The sequence below is a fragment of the Botrytis byssoidea genome, assembly GCF_014898295.1.
Source record: "Botrytis byssoidea strain MUCL 94 chromosome Unknown BBYS_016, whole genome shotgun sequence".
In the NCBI taxonomy this organism is placed as follows: domain Eukaryota; kingdom Fungi; phylum Ascomycota; class Leotiomycetes; order Helotiales; family Sclerotiniaceae; genus Botrytis; species Botrytis byssoidea.
The window spans coordinates 992,505-1,008,863 of NW_024065857.1; the positions used below are offsets into that span (position 1 = coordinate 992,505).

General features: G+C 39.9%; 7 protein-coding genes across 7 annotated transcripts; 4 read left to right on the top strand and 3 right to left on the bottom strand.

Annotated features, from left to right (window-relative positions):
• Window positions 1–1,334: 1,334 nt before the first annotated feature.
• EAE97_008052 (uncharacterized protein) lies at window positions 1,335–3,043 on the top strand (the record flags this gene model as incomplete). The annotated part of the gene is made up of 2 exons (XM_038878566.1): window positions 1,335–1,860; window positions 2,109–3,043. 2 exons carry the CDS (start codon window positions 1,335–1,337, stop codon window positions 3,041–3,043), a joined length of 1,461 nt encoding a protein of 486 aa, XP_038730816.1.
• Window positions 3,044–6,031: 2,988 nt separating this feature from the next.
• EAE97_008053 (uncharacterized protein) lies at window positions 6,032–7,321 on the top strand (the record flags this gene model as incomplete). The annotated part of the gene is made up of 1 exon (XM_038878567.1): window positions 6,032–7,321. The coding sequence occupies one exon, from the start codon at window positions 6,032–6,034 to the stop codon at window positions 7,319–7,321; it is 1,290 nt and encodes a 429-aa protein (XP_038730817.1).
• Window positions 7,322–7,981: 660 nt separating this feature from the next.
• Window positions 7,982–8,830, bottom strand: EAE97_008054 (uncharacterized protein; the record flags this gene model as incomplete). Its single annotated transcript, XM_038878568.1, has 1 exon — window positions 7,982–8,830. The coding sequence occupies one exon, from the start codon at window positions 8,828–8,830 to the stop codon at window positions 7,982–7,984; it is 849 nt and encodes a 282-aa protein (XP_038730818.1).
• Window positions 8,831–10,444: 1,614 nt separating this feature from the next.
• On the top strand, window positions 10,445–10,979 carry EAE97_008055 (uncharacterized protein; the record flags this gene model as incomplete). The annotated part of the gene is made up of 2 exons (XM_038878569.1): window positions 10,445–10,666; window positions 10,725–10,979. 2 exons carry the CDS (start codon window positions 10,445–10,447, stop codon window positions 10,977–10,979), a joined length of 477 nt encoding a protein of 158 aa, XP_038730819.1.
• Window positions 10,980–12,080: 1,101 nt separating this feature from the next.
• Window positions 12,081–12,591, bottom strand: EAE97_008056 (uncharacterized protein; the record flags this gene model as incomplete). Its single annotated transcript, XM_038878570.1, has 2 exons — window positions 12,081–12,252; window positions 12,314–12,591. 2 exons carry the CDS (start codon window positions 12,589–12,591, stop codon window positions 12,081–12,083), a joined length of 450 nt encoding a protein of 149 aa, XP_038730820.1.
• Window positions 12,592–13,589: 998 nt separating this feature from the next.
• On the top strand, window positions 13,590–14,001 carry EAE97_008057 (uncharacterized protein; the record flags this gene model as incomplete). Its single annotated transcript, XM_038878571.1, has 2 exons — window positions 13,590–13,834; window positions 13,920–14,001. The coding sequence occupies 2 exons, from the start codon at window positions 13,590–13,592 to the stop codon at window positions 13,999–14,001; spliced, it is 327 nt and encodes a 108-aa protein (XP_038730821.1).
• Window positions 14,002–14,453: 452 nt separating this feature from the next.
• Window positions 14,454–15,521, bottom strand: EAE97_008058 (uncharacterized protein; the record flags this gene model as incomplete). Its single annotated transcript, XM_038878572.1, has 1 exon — window positions 14,454–15,521. The coding sequence occupies one exon, from the start codon at window positions 15,519–15,521 to the stop codon at window positions 14,454–14,456; it is 1,068 nt and encodes a 355-aa protein (XP_038730822.1).
• Between the last annotated feature and the right edge of the window lie 838 nt (window positions 15,522–16,359).

Consider the following 16,359-nt stretch of genomic DNA (forward strand, 5'->3'; position numbering starts at 1 on the left):
CAATGAAAACTGCCTCCCTGCCCTTGAAGTCCGAGGTGCGAAGAATGTTAGATTCAAATCTGAAATGTGATAGAAATTCATCATCGTAACACGATTCAATTGCAGGGAAGTATTGATTGATTGTTTTCAAACAAATTGAGAGGGTTGTTGCATACCTCCGACCGAAGAAGGCCGAGTCTCATCATTTGCTCATCGGCATCAATACAACGCGTTGTCTCTTGTGCTGAACATATTGGAAATTCACACGTAACATTCCTTTTGAACCCGTCACTCTTTAGGTTCAGGCGAGTGCCAACAATGTTACCAGCGTCCAATATTGAGCTTCAATGTTGGAGCCTGTCAGCTCAAGCTGCTGAGCTAACTAATTCGTATGAGGAGCCTCCTTCTCGACGCTCTGAACATTTGCCATCTTCTCGGCCCCACAAGATTCATCGCCGCGGGGAAAAAGGAAAAGGGAATTGCTTCAGCAGGCTTTTCTTCCGTCGGATATCTACATGGGACCTACGCAAGGTCCAGCGCCATTCTTCTTTTCCATTATTCATTCTGGTGAAACGAGACGGGAACCTGCACACCGCCCAACATCTCATTCGATGATTCTTTTTTCCCCCTTCTACACTAATCCGAAATTCTGGTTTGTACTACATGTACTGATCTACAATTAAGTAGGACCAACATATCGGCTGGGCTATTACACCCATTCCAGAATCTGCAAGATTCCCGCATGTACTACCCCGGATTTTTGCACTGCAGGTAGCAGAGCAGGCTTGTGCAGAATCTCACCAAATAGACGACTGACTTGGATGAGCAAATGTCGTAATACAATTTCAAAGAAGGGAATTTGGGACTTGTCAAATTCTTTTGATACTCCACGGAGATTCGTCCTTAGTCAATTGAATGAATCAAAGCCAGCATGACTCTATGCCTGCAATGAGCCGTAAATGATGATTGCTTCACTTGAAGTTCTGCGCCATGATCTTTGGAGCTTCCCCTATTATGTTCGTAGGTACCCGAGGCAGGAACAAGATCCAGCTGTACCTGCAGTCAGTACATGATCGGACTTTTGACTTGGCCTATCGAATTCAAGAAGCTTGTCAAATTAAGATATATATCAATCAATCAGTGAAATTGATATAGTATACATAACCTATCTCTTCTTCAACATCTTTATAATCCACCATCTTTTTGTTCGTTGTTTTCAGCTTGACCACAAGATATTCTCTTGGTTCAATCCGTTATTCCTTCCTCATCTGACTGAATCCAACTCTGGTCGAATGAGAATCTCTGCTTAGTCGGGTTTTACTTAGTTGTTGACCCCTACATAAGATTTTTTCAAAATGGAAGGACCGAATGGCCCAAATCTTTATCAACAAATAATTCCAACTTCTGACAACACTCCTCCATCAATTATCATTCATACCAATTCTTCTGCTATTCTTCCGATCGTTGAGCCTCACCAAACTCTCTCTAAAATACGCACCAACGGTGATGCATCAGTAACCTCAGAGAAGATTTACGACGAGATTGATGAGCTGAAATTCGAAATCAAAACTCGAGCAGCAACAGCCGTTTCTGCAGCAAAGGTCAAAGTTGTTAAATCCAAGAGATCCTCTTTCATATCAAAAATTCTCAACTTCCATCGAAACCCACCACATTCACTTTCAATACAAAACCACTGCCAAACTTTCAGAATGTCTCCCTCTACTTTACAAGAACGAAGAGCTATTGATAGCGAACATCGTTCTACTGTGGTGTGTCCGCAAAGATACACCAAGCTACAGGCCATACCTTACAAGTGGCCTCATGACGGTACACTGAACAGATCCACCACGGCGCTAGTCATTATTGACATGCAGAAAGATTGTAAGTCTTAAGCTCTAATCTATTTTCCGTTGTTGGGCGTGTATAATCCATGTGACGCATCTATTAGCACCTTCTTTACATACGCATATACTACTAAGAGAGAACGCCGATAATGAATTCTGTATAGGATTCTTTATTCACAGGAAAGCTCAGAGACTCCAATAATTCCTCACGCATTTGATTTCAAATCCTCTTACTATGGATGCAAATCAAATTCATGCGCACTTACTAACTTTATTTCACTGCAGTTGCTTCTGCCGAGGGATATTTGGCAAAGCAAAACATTGATAATAAGCCAATTCTCGACATTGTTCCCAACATTCGAAACCTTCTCGACACTTGCAGAGCCAAAGGATATCCAATTTACCACACGCGCGAAGGCCATCGGCCTGATTTGTCCACCCTTTCCGAGCGTGAGAGGTACCGCTCAAGAAATAATCCATCTGGACTCGGCATCGGTGATCATGGCCCACTGGGACGTCTTTTGGTCCGTGGGGAGAAAGGACATGAAATTATCGATGAATTGATGCCCCTATCAAATGAGCCAGTTATTGATAAACCGGGTCGGAGCGCTTTTCAACACACAGAGTTCCGGCTTATGCTCAACATCAAAGGTATCAAGAATTTGATTATATGTGGTGTAACAACGGACGTTTGTGTAACGAGTACGATGAGGGATGCCAATGATAACAACTTTGATTGCGTCTTGGTGAAGGACGCGTGTGCCGCCGGCGTCCTCGAAAATCATAAAAGTGCTGTCGCATCGATTACCGAAGAAGGAGGAATCTTTGGCGCTGTTACAACCGTAAGAGATGTTTTGAATGGGCTGGGAGCTGGGCTGGCTCGAAAGAAGCATAAGGATAGATTTCAGGCTTCCAAACCAAAACCGAAAGTGGCACAACACTTCAAAGCTGCCCCGAAGACTATCATCGGTGATAATCCATCTTCCAGTTTGGGGAGGGAAGATTCGGAATTGTCTGACTCTGAGCCAATCATGGAACGTGAAACTGCGGTATCAGGGGAAGATTATGGACTGAATGAAAGGAATAAATATTCGCGACGCTCCATACGCACCTGCAATAAATCCAAGAAACGCAAAACTATTCTACCCGACTACGGAGACAACAGCAGTGAGGAAAGTGAAGAGATGCCCAACTACCTATGTGGCAAGCAAGTTACATGATATGGCTTTCGTCGATTACCTATACGGACTTACAGAGCTAATTGTTGGTGTGTTTCGACGTTGTTTGACATGTTTGACAATTTTGTAAAAAGGCGGTTAGAAGAAACCTTATCAAAATAACGACTGGTGGAATAATTCATCTTAAGATATTGCAAGCATAGACATTAAAATAGAGGAAACGAAGAAAAGAAGTGTCGGCAATACAACGAAAAGGGAATGGTTTTTGAAAACTAGGGGGTTGAGCTAGCACCGAGGTGAGGAAACTTTGCTGTCCTTGGGGCTGCTAGCGATGGCATTTTACAGGAGGCTCAAACTGTGGAGGTGGATGCTCATTACCTAAGAGCTTTTTGTAGTTTCCTTCTTTGAACCTTTTGAATAGATTAGTGAGGTCAACTTGGCCAGCGTTGATATTGCTCGTGAGGGGGTGTATATTGGAATTTTCTAGCAGCATAGCATCGAAATGAATTCCACACTACACAAGAATTTGTCGACCAATCCAATTCTGAGATGATCACTCCAGATCTAAATCCGAAGAAGCCTAGTCACAGGTATCATTGTGTATTGAGAAGTTTCTATCATATCACCGTCGGTTATTGACGCCATTCCCTAGGATAATCTAGAAACTAAGGCAGTATATTCAGTAGTAATTTATTTGCCAACCGATTTATCTCAAGAGAATCACATTTGAATTCTAGCAACTTTTTTTCTGATTCTATTACTGGCAACGCAATAGATTAGCCTGTTGCAACAATGTGAGTGTTTGATTTTCCTTTCGTACTAGGGTAGAGTTTATCTTCATTGAAGTTTTGCCTGATCTTTCTCCATAATTGTTCAGTTGTCTAGTTTTTAAGCAGAGCGGAATGGGTGAAGGAGTACAATGGTTGAATGAGTAAGTTGTATAAAACACTAATTGATCCCATATGTAGGTGAAATATCAAAATAAATAAATTTAATTAATTGATTTAATTTATTTTGATACTATTTTTAAAAATCTATTTCAAATTAGTTTTAAAAAGTATTTTTAGGAATTATTATAAGAAAACTCGTTTTTTATATTTTCTTTAAAATAAATATACTAAAATAAATATACTAAAATAAATATACTAAAATAAATATACTAAAAAAAATATAATATTCGAATTTATTAAAATAAAAAAAATCAATTCATTATTATTTATCTTATTATTAATATTCTTAAATACTAAATTTATATTATTATTTATTATATTATTATTATTTTCTATATTTAAATATGAAAAAATGATTTAAAATGAATAAATCGAAATATGTGTTTTATATTATATTAATTTAAAATCTGAAGAGATTTAATCTTTTTTTTTTAAAAAAAGTAAATTTGATATATAGATAGATTTATTATATTATTAAAATATAAGTAATTCTTTAAAAATGTTTTAATTAATCTTTTATTTTGATTATTAATCAAATTAATTAATTTATTTAAGTTATAAGTAAATCAAAAACAAATAGGTGAATATTATATTGAAAAGTTGTTATTATATTAGTTTAGGAAGGAGTAGAAGAATTTATTATTTGATTTGTTTTATATAAAACAAAATATAAATATTATATTACTTTTTGAAAATCTTTTGTATCAAAAAGAAATCAATAAATTTGATTTTAATTTATATTAGATTATATTTATTGAATTAAGAATAATAAAATATTATTTTATAATCAAATAAAATATGAGTAACTACAGGATTATATAAAAAGATATATATTATATATCAAAAAAATAAAGCTTTTAATCCTATATATATATTAAAAAGAGAATATAAGAAAACCAAATAAATATTCTAGGATTGTTTTTCAAACAAATTAGACAAAGTATTAAATATATTTTAGAAAAAGGATTAAAGAATTATTAATATTGAATTTTATTAAATATATATAATATTTATTATTTATAATTGGATAAGATTGAATTTAGATCATATATTTATATAAAATAGTATATTAGAATACTTTGCGGATATTATTATTCAAGATCTTTTTAAAAGAGAAATTGAAAAGATAAATTGGCTTCCTTTTTTTCCTAATTTCAATTTTATTAAAAATATATGGAATTGAATAAAAGAATGAATTTGGAATTATTATTCTATAGATAAATTGAGTTATAAAATATTAAAAAAGGCTATAAAAGAAGTATAGAAGATAATTTTAAAGAATTATCTAAAAAAATTATTAAGATTTATGAAAAAATGTTGTAAAGCAATAATTGTAATAAATAGAATATATATAAGATTCTAATATAATTAAATATATTTAGATATTTCTTTATAATATTTTGGCATACTAAAGTTCATTATATTAATTTTAAAAAAACATAATGTTTTTATTGGTTAAAGCCCTTGTATATAGGGAAAAGCACAGCCGCTTTTTAATATGTTTTATAATACTTATTCATTCAATCATTGTATATACATATGAAATTAGCGCGTACAATGACTATTTATAATTTCATATAATTAATTGTGTATAAAGGATTATAGCAATTCAAGATCATTCCTTCATCTCTTTGTTCTTTGTTAAAACAAGCTTTATAAAGCATTTACAAAAAGGCCAAGAAATGAGATGACAGCTTGTATTGTTCCATTCATACTCGATGTTTTCCGAATTGTTTTCAGTGCTTGTCTGTTTCACAAGCAGACCAGATGTTCATGCAAATAGGTAAGCAAAGGATTCTCGTATGATGTTCATTGTCATTCTTGATTCCTCCAAAACCGATATGTAGACCAAATTGCTGAGAACATAGATGCACGTGATAAGTGCTTTGCTTTCTTGGCCGCAAAGAGATGTGCGCCTAGATGGCGAAAGGGGTGCTCTTAGAAAGTTAAGGGACGTTCCTGGCCCGCGACGATCATTACGTCATTTCCAGTGGCAAAAGATCCAACCACAACTTCAATTCACAACATAACAAACTCTATTGATTCAAGTAGAACAAATATAAATCACTCTAAAATCATAATGGAGCCAGCTATCGTAACTGCCGCCGCTTACGGTGTCGAAACAGCCGTTGAGGGAGGAGTCGCGGCATATTATCTGTCGAAATCAACATTACCTTTAAAAGGACATCTCGAACATGTGACGACCACGGATAGATTACTGCGATATGGACATACTTTATCGGTGATTAGTGATAGGGCATACGTTTTTGGTGGTTCTGAGGATCTCAATGCTCAATCCTTGACAAATGATGTCCTTGAGCTTCACGTCTCAACTGATGAGAATACCACGACTGCAGTTTTGCGATCCATTCCAGCAGTCGGAGATGGAGAACAGAATACAGCATCTGTACCTTTAGCTCGCACATATCATTCAGCAACCGTTGCTCGAAATCGTTTCTTCGTTTTTGGCGGGAGTGAAAAGCCTTCTGATAGTCCGAAGCCTTTGGAAGAAAATGGTCGATTATGGGTATTCGACCTATTATCTTCAAAATGGACATTTCTGGATCCTCCCCCAGACACCACATTTCCATTTGCGCGAACGAAACATGTCAGCACATCGAGTCCTGACGGCTCTGTCATTTTCGTTTATGGAGGATTATCGTCTGATCAAGTGCGTTTGAATGATTTGTGGGCATTTTATCTGGATGAAGGGAAGTGGAGCAGGCTACCAGATCCTCCAGGGTCACCAACATCTGGAATCAATCTCACCTGCGGACAAGGAAAATTATGGAGATTGGGGTACAGTGTCGATTCGGAGAAATCTACAGGCTCGATTCCTCGTGGACAAATCGACTTCCTGGAATATCCTACCGGTGGAACTCTGGATGATGTGAGTAAGGACTTGGCTCAAGGTCACATGAACGATCTTAAGAGTAATATTCAATGGGAGACAATGGAATTCGATACGAGCAAACCATCTGAGGTTCCATTACCTCGCGAATCTGCGGCTTTGCATTTCATTACTATCGGAAACGGTAGGGATTATTTATTGTTGGCTTTGGGCTCTGATGACAAGGAAGAATTCTCGGATATTTGGATCTATCAACTTCCACCAGCGCAATATTCGGGCGCAAAGGTGAAAGATGTCGTGCGAGAAAAACTGCCGGGTGTAGATAGCCATAGAGGAGAATGGTCTCGTCTCCAAATCAGCGGAATAGAGGTGGGGGCAGATGAAGAGAAAGGTGGAGCTTGGACTAGTAGACGATACTTTGGTAGCTCGATGACGGGCACGAAACAACTCATGATTTGGGGAGGACTTGGCTCTAGGAATGAGACGCTTGGTGATGGGTGGAGGATTATCATTGATTAGGTGTGAGGCTGAGATGAAAGGTTGCCGTGAAGGAATATATGAGAACTTTCTCATTTCTTTGTAGCTTCTGAGAAATGACCAGATCAAGATGTGAGCTGGCTCTCTGGTCTGTATAATTTCTAAAGTTGTTATTTGAGGGTATTTGTAATACTCTCACTGTATCACCACAGAATACGAGCACGATTAGAGACACTAAAAACAATCGAAATACAATTTGATAGGACATGGTGAATCGAGGAGTAACATCATTGTGATATATATGCGTATGTTCGGAAGATCAAGTACTAGGTGGCCAACTTCCCGGTCGTGATATGTGATGTTTATATTCAAATCATGGTTGTCCACTAACGCCACATTTTCTGGACTTTCACACATATTTTGATTTGGAGAGGTATTGGGCAAATGGAGTTTCGTAAACGCTGCTCAGTGTTGAGATTTTCATGATAGTAGAAGGGCCTGGAAGACAACAGTAGCCAAGTTGGAAAATGAATGTAGGATATAGAGATCACAACAAGATAGTTTTGAGAATTAGACGTCTCGAAATATGGTGGTTAATTGGAGTTCACACGTAGGGCACGATAGGGTTGGATTCGGTAGATGTTTAATTGGATAATGTGTATGAGGTGAAATTGTGAGTAGGAAAAGTAGGAAAGGATTGACTCATCTGGCTACTAGAGGAACTATGTCAAAAAAGTCTGGCGGAATGATGATGTTCCTTGTGGCCCTGCAAGCAGGGCATGTGACGGTATTCGGGTTTCCTTCTCGGAACCAGGGAAGAATGCAATCATGATGGAAAATGTGACGACCGCAGAAGACCCGACGAAGATCTGTGAGCCCACCGACTCCCGGAACATGCACGGATTCTCGACAGATCCCACAGATTTCGTCATCTGGGAGATCCGCTGGGAGGACTGGTGCAAGAATCGCGGGGTTGAGATTTGTTTCCTCGTACAGATGCTCAAGCTCATCATCCGGGATGCCTCTTCTGATCTGTCCGAAGTGGTAAGTTTGTTGTGCGATGTACCAGTATCGGGCTCTGTCAAGTCTGATGCGGTTCAATGCCAATTTATCGAGTATCTCCTCGGTCAACTCATCTGCACCATCTTGATGCAGCTGTACCCCCACTTCGTAGGCTTCCCTGCCAATCACGGCATCGAGTTCCAAAACCTCCTGTCTTGCGAAAAGTGTTCTCTGCCCCTCGGTGTATCGTGTCCAAAACTCCCGACGAGATTGGATCTCGGCGGGTGTAATTGCTTGCGTGTCAGACCTCCATTCGTTAACAATAGCATCAGTCTCAGGATTCAAGCAGAACTTACAGGATGAGTCAAGGACTGTGGCTTGATTGATGTGATAGGCTCTACATTGGCAGTTAATGTATTGACCCTCGAGGTAAGGATTTCTATCGAAGTGTGGGCAATGTTCATCTACATGCTTAATCCTGGTGATGATATGGCCACAGACTGTGTGGAATGTCTCGTCAATGACGCAGAGTTCTTGTGCAATGTCCATATTTAGTTGTGTTATTGCAAGAGTCTGGGATTCTTGGAGTTTGAGACATGTAGATAACTATACGATGATCCAGTATTTATAGTCATAGCGAAAAGCATTGTTTTGAAGCGCGAGTTGAGTATGTGATCTATTTATACATTGTTCTCGACTTATTCTCAATTTGTTTTTGAGCTGATGTGAACAGAGTCAAAACAACAACGAATTTTGATTCGTAGATCTGGGACTTACGAAGGCTCCTCTTGGCCTGAGATTAACATGAATTTCATCATGATTCACTAGATGATCTTAGATCTAAGGTTTGGAGATCTGGATTGAATAAATCGAGAAACATTTTCAGCGCAATTGTTGATTGCAACGCCAAAAAGCAAAAGCAAGAACCAGGAACCACGAACATCAAGAACGTTGCCTAAGTCCCATCACATTTGGGGGATATTATAATCAAAATCGCGGTTCTGTGATATATGTCGGCTGCAACAAGGGTATCTTGGTGGAGGATGTTCAACTATGCGCGAACGGAGGAAGGTTACAGCTTTGGGAAACAATGCCACACTAATGACATATTGCAAGATCTTTTTAACTTCCCAGAAAAAATGATTGTTGATCGGTAGAAATCTATACAACGCATATAAATGTAAGCACAGCATGAACATGAAGAAAAAGTCGTAACCCTGCCATCGTTGTTGAAAAAGAGAGAAAGGAAGGCGCCAAAAACTTATGTGGAGAATCTTTCACCCCGCCAAATACTCGCTCGCTAACCTAATGCGTCCAATCATCTCCTCGAAACAATTCCATTGAATCCAAACACATAAAAGTGACAACTAGGGCAATGTACGGATTTATCTTTCGAATGTTGCATTTCAAACGCAAATTTAAGCTTCTTTATGTCTTGGCATACCGGTATTCTGACAGCCGCGTGAGAAACGCATATGTGTCGCGAATGGCCAGACACTCCCAGCTTCCACGCCACGAATAAGAGATTACTCACTCGTCAAAATGGCGTCGAAGTTCTCAACAATCCTAAAATCACGATCAAATGATCGATGAAAGTATGCAGAGTGAATTGATCAGTGTCAATGTTCAAATTTTCCATCCCCTCCTCAGTGGCGTTGTTCAATTTTTTAAAACTGGTGATGTGACACAACCGCGGCTACATACTTGCAATGCACAGAAAAACTCATTGGCTATACACGGTTTTGTTTCGCAGCCACAGCAAAACTATTGCCATCGGCGATGGGATTGGGAAAAATCAGGTCATATACGCATTAAAACAGGTCGCATTCACCAGGTACAGCAAAAATTCACATGCTGTAAGCCCAGTGGTGTGATTTCCCCAAAACCCAGCCGCGATGAAACTACCCGATAGGTCAATGAAACTATTCCGACCACGAATGTTGAAATGGCTACCAATTCTCGTGTCACATTGATCATGGCATCTAAGCATGACGCCTCACGCGATTTTCTAACTTGATATATATAAAAGTCCCTGATGCTAGGTGAGAAGATGATTTCCGTACCCGCACCAAACAAGTAAAATCGATTCACACACCATCAAATCAATACAAACAACACATCTCAACACTACAATCTTCATATCGCATCGCAAATAAAATCACGATGACACGCCCCGGACTTGGAATGAGAGGCTACTCAGATATCATGAATACCAGCGATAAAGAGCTACATGGCAACGGACAAAAAGTCGACTTCCCCCATGAGAACTTGGGAGCCCATACCCTCTGGAAGCACAATTCCGAGGGATCAACTTCAATATGGCATCTAAGGGTAACAGTACTCAAGAACGGCGACGCTCGAGGCGATTGTCCAAATCGTGTCTTTGTGAGTCTTTTCATTATCTCATCAATGAAGAAATTCGTCTACTAACAGTTTTCTCTAGGCATTCAAAACTTTAGAAGATGTTACTCGTGCTATCAATCAAGTTGAAGCTGCTTTTGGAAACACGTTTGAGTTGAAGAAATGTGGAATTGATTCTCCAGATGCTATGGGTGGAAGAGTTAACGATGGGAGGAGTGAGAATATCACGATTGAATTCGACTCCAATGTGACGAGGGAATCGTGGGCAGAGTTCCTAGCAAGGTTGAAGGGATTGGAGGATGAGTGGTCACATGCAACAGAGGTTTCGAGTCTTTGAAGTGCTATGTGATTGAAAGACACTTTAGAAAATAGAATGGTTAAAGGCGTGGTGAATTGGAAGGAATGTTGGGAGGCAGGGTCAGTTCTAGAATCACGGGACAGTAGGATGTTAACAGAATTTGCAGAATTTGTAAGAATCTAAGCAATTGAGAGCAAAATTTACTTGAGACATGCCTCAACGGATCAGTGAAGCCACAACACAATAATTATAATACCAACACTTCGCCGTTAGGCTGGAACCATTCATACACCAAAGCGACGCCGGAAGAGAAACAAGCTGACAGTGCAAGAAGTGTAACTAACACAGAATTCTTAACCCCTCGCCTCCCGAAAGCGAAATCTCTCAACTAATCATATATCAAACTCAAAGGCAAAGAGTAACGCTTGTCAATAAAGGTTCAACGAGCTGATTGACTTCGGGTAATTGCGAAGAGAAGAAATCACCAAGGGAATAAATGACATCGCCGCTCACGATCATTTCTGCGAAAGGTCCAACAATATCAGTTCTCAGCTCCTCGGCTGTCTTCAAAATAATGATATTAAACGAGAATCAAAGCAAATCAACTCGGAGTGATCGGGAATTAGACAGCGAATTAGTGGAAAAGATGCGAGATCGATGGATACTTGAGACATGGAGGGTCAATTCCATCACTCTGACTCGGCGAAGCGTATGAGGGGCTCTGCTCTGGGCTCTCTGTTTGGTAGAGAAATTGCTCAAGGTGGTGATGAAGACCCTTGAGAAGTAATAGTTCGTCAAAGCGAAATAGTAGTAAAGATCAATATCTCAGTGAGAAAATAAATTGGTCAAAAAATATGTTATTATGTATACAATGAGTAAGAAATGAAGATTTAGGAAGACCAAGCATTTTCTTATCCCAAGGCAATTAGTGCTCCAAGCATATGCCCCACCACAGACTCAACGCCGGAAAGTATATTTTGCGCGCGGAAGACCCTGATTTCCGCCCTCAGATCCCTGAAAAAGACCGTGTACCCCGCTCTCCGAATTATGTACATCGATGTCTAGAAGATCTCTGGATATCCAATTGTGATTCCCACATCACAGCCACTATGCTATTCATACAACATTGATCGAACCCTTTCACAATCTTTTTTCCTTCTCATCCCAGCTTTCTACCAGCACGACTTTCTCATCACTTAACGGGTTGTGGACATACACCTCTTTCTCGTCATAGTATATGGTATCGTTCCTCGGTTCCAGCATTGTACTTTTCATGTTTTGATGGGATCTGCGACGAGACATATTGAGGGGTCTGATTGATATGAAATTAGCATGCTGATATCGAATGATTGGAGACAAGTGAGTATACTTACAACGGAGGCAAAGGCTTCTGTTTCTGAACAAGAGCTTCCCGTGGCAATGGTGGCAATGGTTTATCGTAAATATAAAATACCGTCCCATCACATGGACCTGAATAGCTCAATCGTGATTCACGGGCTCGAGTTGTTGTGGGACATGTTTCGACAGCTAGAGTGGTCCCAGTATAGGCGGAGAAAGTCAAATCACAAGAGTTGCGAGAATAAACTGAAGAGCTTCGGTTGTGTTTAGGGCCCGGTGAATGAGGCACTTGGAGAAGTACTAGGTTTGACATTGCGATATATCGTAGCTTTCTCGATGAAGTTTCTCGGGTTAGATGAGTTCGTTCACTTAGGTAGGTATTTTTTATATGATGAGTTGTTGTAAGCGATCGCCCATAACTCTAAGCTGGGAGGGCTTTCCATCTTATGTGTATCCTGGAAGCTGAATACGTGATCTAACATGTTGTACGACGACGTTACAGTAGGATTTTCTCGCACGATCAAGCCGAAATTTGTATGATGTTTGGGGCGCAGAAACAAATCCTTCATGATGAAATACTCACAATGAAATACTGAAAGTCGCCTTGTGGATGAAGGGGTAGGATTTAAAGTTAAGCTTTGGCGAATGACCGATGACCCGACAACCCTGCATTCCGGGCAGTCAAATCCTAAATCTTACCCAAACTTTTATATATAGAAAATGTTTAATTGTTTCTGTTTTTTCGTAAGTTCTTTCATAAAATGAAACGTGGCGTAGATAATGGGTGTTGTTTCTGGAGAGGCAGATAAACCTGTTGACGAGTAGGAATGTCGTATTCAAGCCGTTTCTTTTTGAATACCTTGGAACTGGTATTTCCATAGTATGAAGCCTAACATGGTTTGCAATTAGTGGCCATTTTTGTCTACCTTCCAGAATCCGGGGTTTTACGATCATCCCCAGATTCGACTTATTTTTAGTATGACAACAGCATAGATCGAGATTGGTTGTGATTCTCTCATTGTTCTCGTTTCCTCTTGTCCTTTTCTGCTGGCTCAAATTTCACGATGGTCAAGAGTCGTAAGATCACCGTGTGAAATTTCTCACATCAATTTAGTAGGTAGTAATCTGTTCTTGATGTCACCTCGTAGTTAATATTGTGCCCCGAAAATCTTTGTGTCTGTTTTCTGTGTACCAAATGGACTTCCTCTGTATCTTCAGTCGTGGAGTTGACGACGACAACACATACTACCTATTCATGTGTCTTTCAACTATCAAAATCCTTGAATAAGACTACTTCACTTTTCATTCACGATGGGTAACTGTCTCACTCGGCTGGAGGCCGAAATGGTTTCGCCTCCACCCATTCCTGGAAACTGGAAAGATCTTGGACCTCGAAAAGCTATTCTCCGCAGTCCACAGCATGCAAAGGCTAGGAGAAGGTGTAGGAGAGAGATTAGAGTTTATAGACACGAAGAGGGGAATAGACTGCTTTTGGCAAGAAGGGAAACGTCGAGTGGCATTGAGGGTCTAACCTTTGATTGTGCGGGGAGACCTGTGTAAGTCTATAATGTTCCTGGAAATCTCATATCTTCTAGTCAGTTGAGTTTCTTGCGGTGGCTAATCATAAAGCTTGTGTATTAGTTGGAGGGACCCAAGACTGCAGATTCACGACTCCGATGACAGTGATGCTGCGAAGGCTGAGGATATCGAGGAGACACTATAAAGTTTCAGATCTTAAACTTGTCAATCGAGCGGGCAGAAACTTTGCAATATGACTTCACAATCATGGTCAATCTCCCGCTGGGCATATGAAATTGTTTTATTTCATCTCTACTATCCTGAACTTTGTTTCTGTTGCAATTGTAGATGTCCTCTTGCATATGTCGTTTTGATTTTCTAAACCGTACAGAACTTTCATCATGATTACATCTTTGTTTGTTAGTAGAAGGTGACATAGTGATCCGCTTCAAGCACGCACAAATAAAATCCTATAGTGAAATCGCAGAAGCAGGCTGTACCATGGTATTATAATAGTTTACCAATATATTGTTCCATCATACAAAGCTATATCATCCCAGAAGCGCCAACTGCTACTTTGAAATGCATTCTACAAGCTGTTTCGATATTTGTGATCTTAACTCTAGCATTCAAGCTTCAAGCATCGTTCGCGGGTTCCTATATCCCACTAGCAGCAAGTATCGCCGGTTGCTCCAAAATAAAAGCAGGCCCAGCAACAACAGATTTCTCCGTAGGTGCATCCAACTCATCCGCAATAACCGCCAAGATTATGCCCTTCAACTCTAGCTCAGAAGGGAAAGTCGTGCTATTAGTAGCAACATTGTACGGAACCGATATTATCTCCAACCCGTGGAAGAAAACAGCATAATAATCTTTTCCCTCTTCAAAGACCGGCATCTCAGCCCCATCACTACCTTTCTCATACACAAATGTCAAATTCCCTCCACCAGTAACATTCTCAGGGGTTTGCAATTGGGGTAAATGTTGACTAGGAGATGGATACCCGGGATTCGCACTTGGACATGAACCATCGACAATAAATCGATTCGTCGAGTCTAAAATTTGATTTGCATACGGAAAACTCGTATCAATCGGTCCGGCAAAGGGATCAGCTCCCCAAACAGATATTAAAGCCCATGTAGTGTGTCGAGTCTCCGTTTCTCCAATTACCATCAAGGCACCTTTCGTCACATTCAAATTTGCTTGCTGCACGAGTCCAGCCGCAAATGCCATACTTGAGACTTCAATCAATACCTGCATCTCTAGGAATTCGGTGGCGGTGCCCCAGCCAAAATCGTAGTTGCACGCGCCGGGTTTGATCGATGTGTTAGATATGGAATCCTGAAATATTCGGAGATGACCAGCTTCATTATCGCGGATTTCTTGGAGACGATCGTAGGTGGTGTTTGGGAATCCGATGGATGTGAATGATGTAGCATTTAGAGCTTCGACGCCTTGTTGGTAGAAGGAGAATACTGCCCATTCTGCGGCCAGAAGATTCTGAAAGAGAAGATCATCAGGTCCGGGTGGACCACTTTCTATTAGTAAGATAGGTGACGTAGAATTCCCTGGAAACGGAGCAGGTTTACCGCGATACGAACTATAGTAGTCCGTTTCGCTGGGTATAGGACCAGTAGACGGGTCTGAGATGTTGAAAGCTGCTGGAAGGGCAACTGATAGGCTTGCCGAGACTAGGATAGACAAGAAGACAAATTTGGATTGCATTATGAAAAGATACAAGCTAAAAGCGTAAGCTAAAAGCGTAGTAAATGAAATGTTGATATGAGTGATTAAGCTTAAAGAATAAAAAAGGTTGAGATCTGGGTGATTTATCGGGCAAAGGAAACCTTCTTATACATATCGTTGTCCTAGCCATCGACGTCCATTCAGTTACCTTTACTAATTTCCCTCCATCCCTCATATCAATAACCCCTACGAATCACGAATGACGAAACCCAATTTTCGCAGTCTACGAAGAGACTACCCATTTCAATCCATAACCTACGCCCCAAGAAAACAAGCATCAGCTGAGATTATTCTAAAGATCCGACATAAAATTGCATAGTTATTTGCACCCCCATTCAATTACTTCCCACCATTACTGAATCTCTCCACACGAACTGTAATCGGGTTACCTTTTCGGGTAATGGATAAGTTGTTAGCAGCTCGTAGCGTCAAAGTCAGCCGCATCGCTTACAATCAAAGTTCTGCACGGAATGACATACATTTAGTTGCATGCTGTAATAAGACAAAGCGAGAGTAAATTTGTGAATATAGATCTCGATTCCACTACTTAAATGGGCACGTTTTAACTCGTGGAAATGACACAAGAGCAAACAAGGGACGAGAGAAAATCATACCATATAGCATAAATTGACAATTCGGATGAGAGGTGGTGTATTGAACATAATAGTTACGAGAGTCAAAAGTACTCGAAGTCTCGGGTCATTGAATTATAGTTTGGTACATTGAAAATCGAGCGCGTAGATGGTATATTGTATGTCATTTATCTCGTATCATATCAATCAACTAAAAGAGTATCCGCTAGTAAACACATCACAGC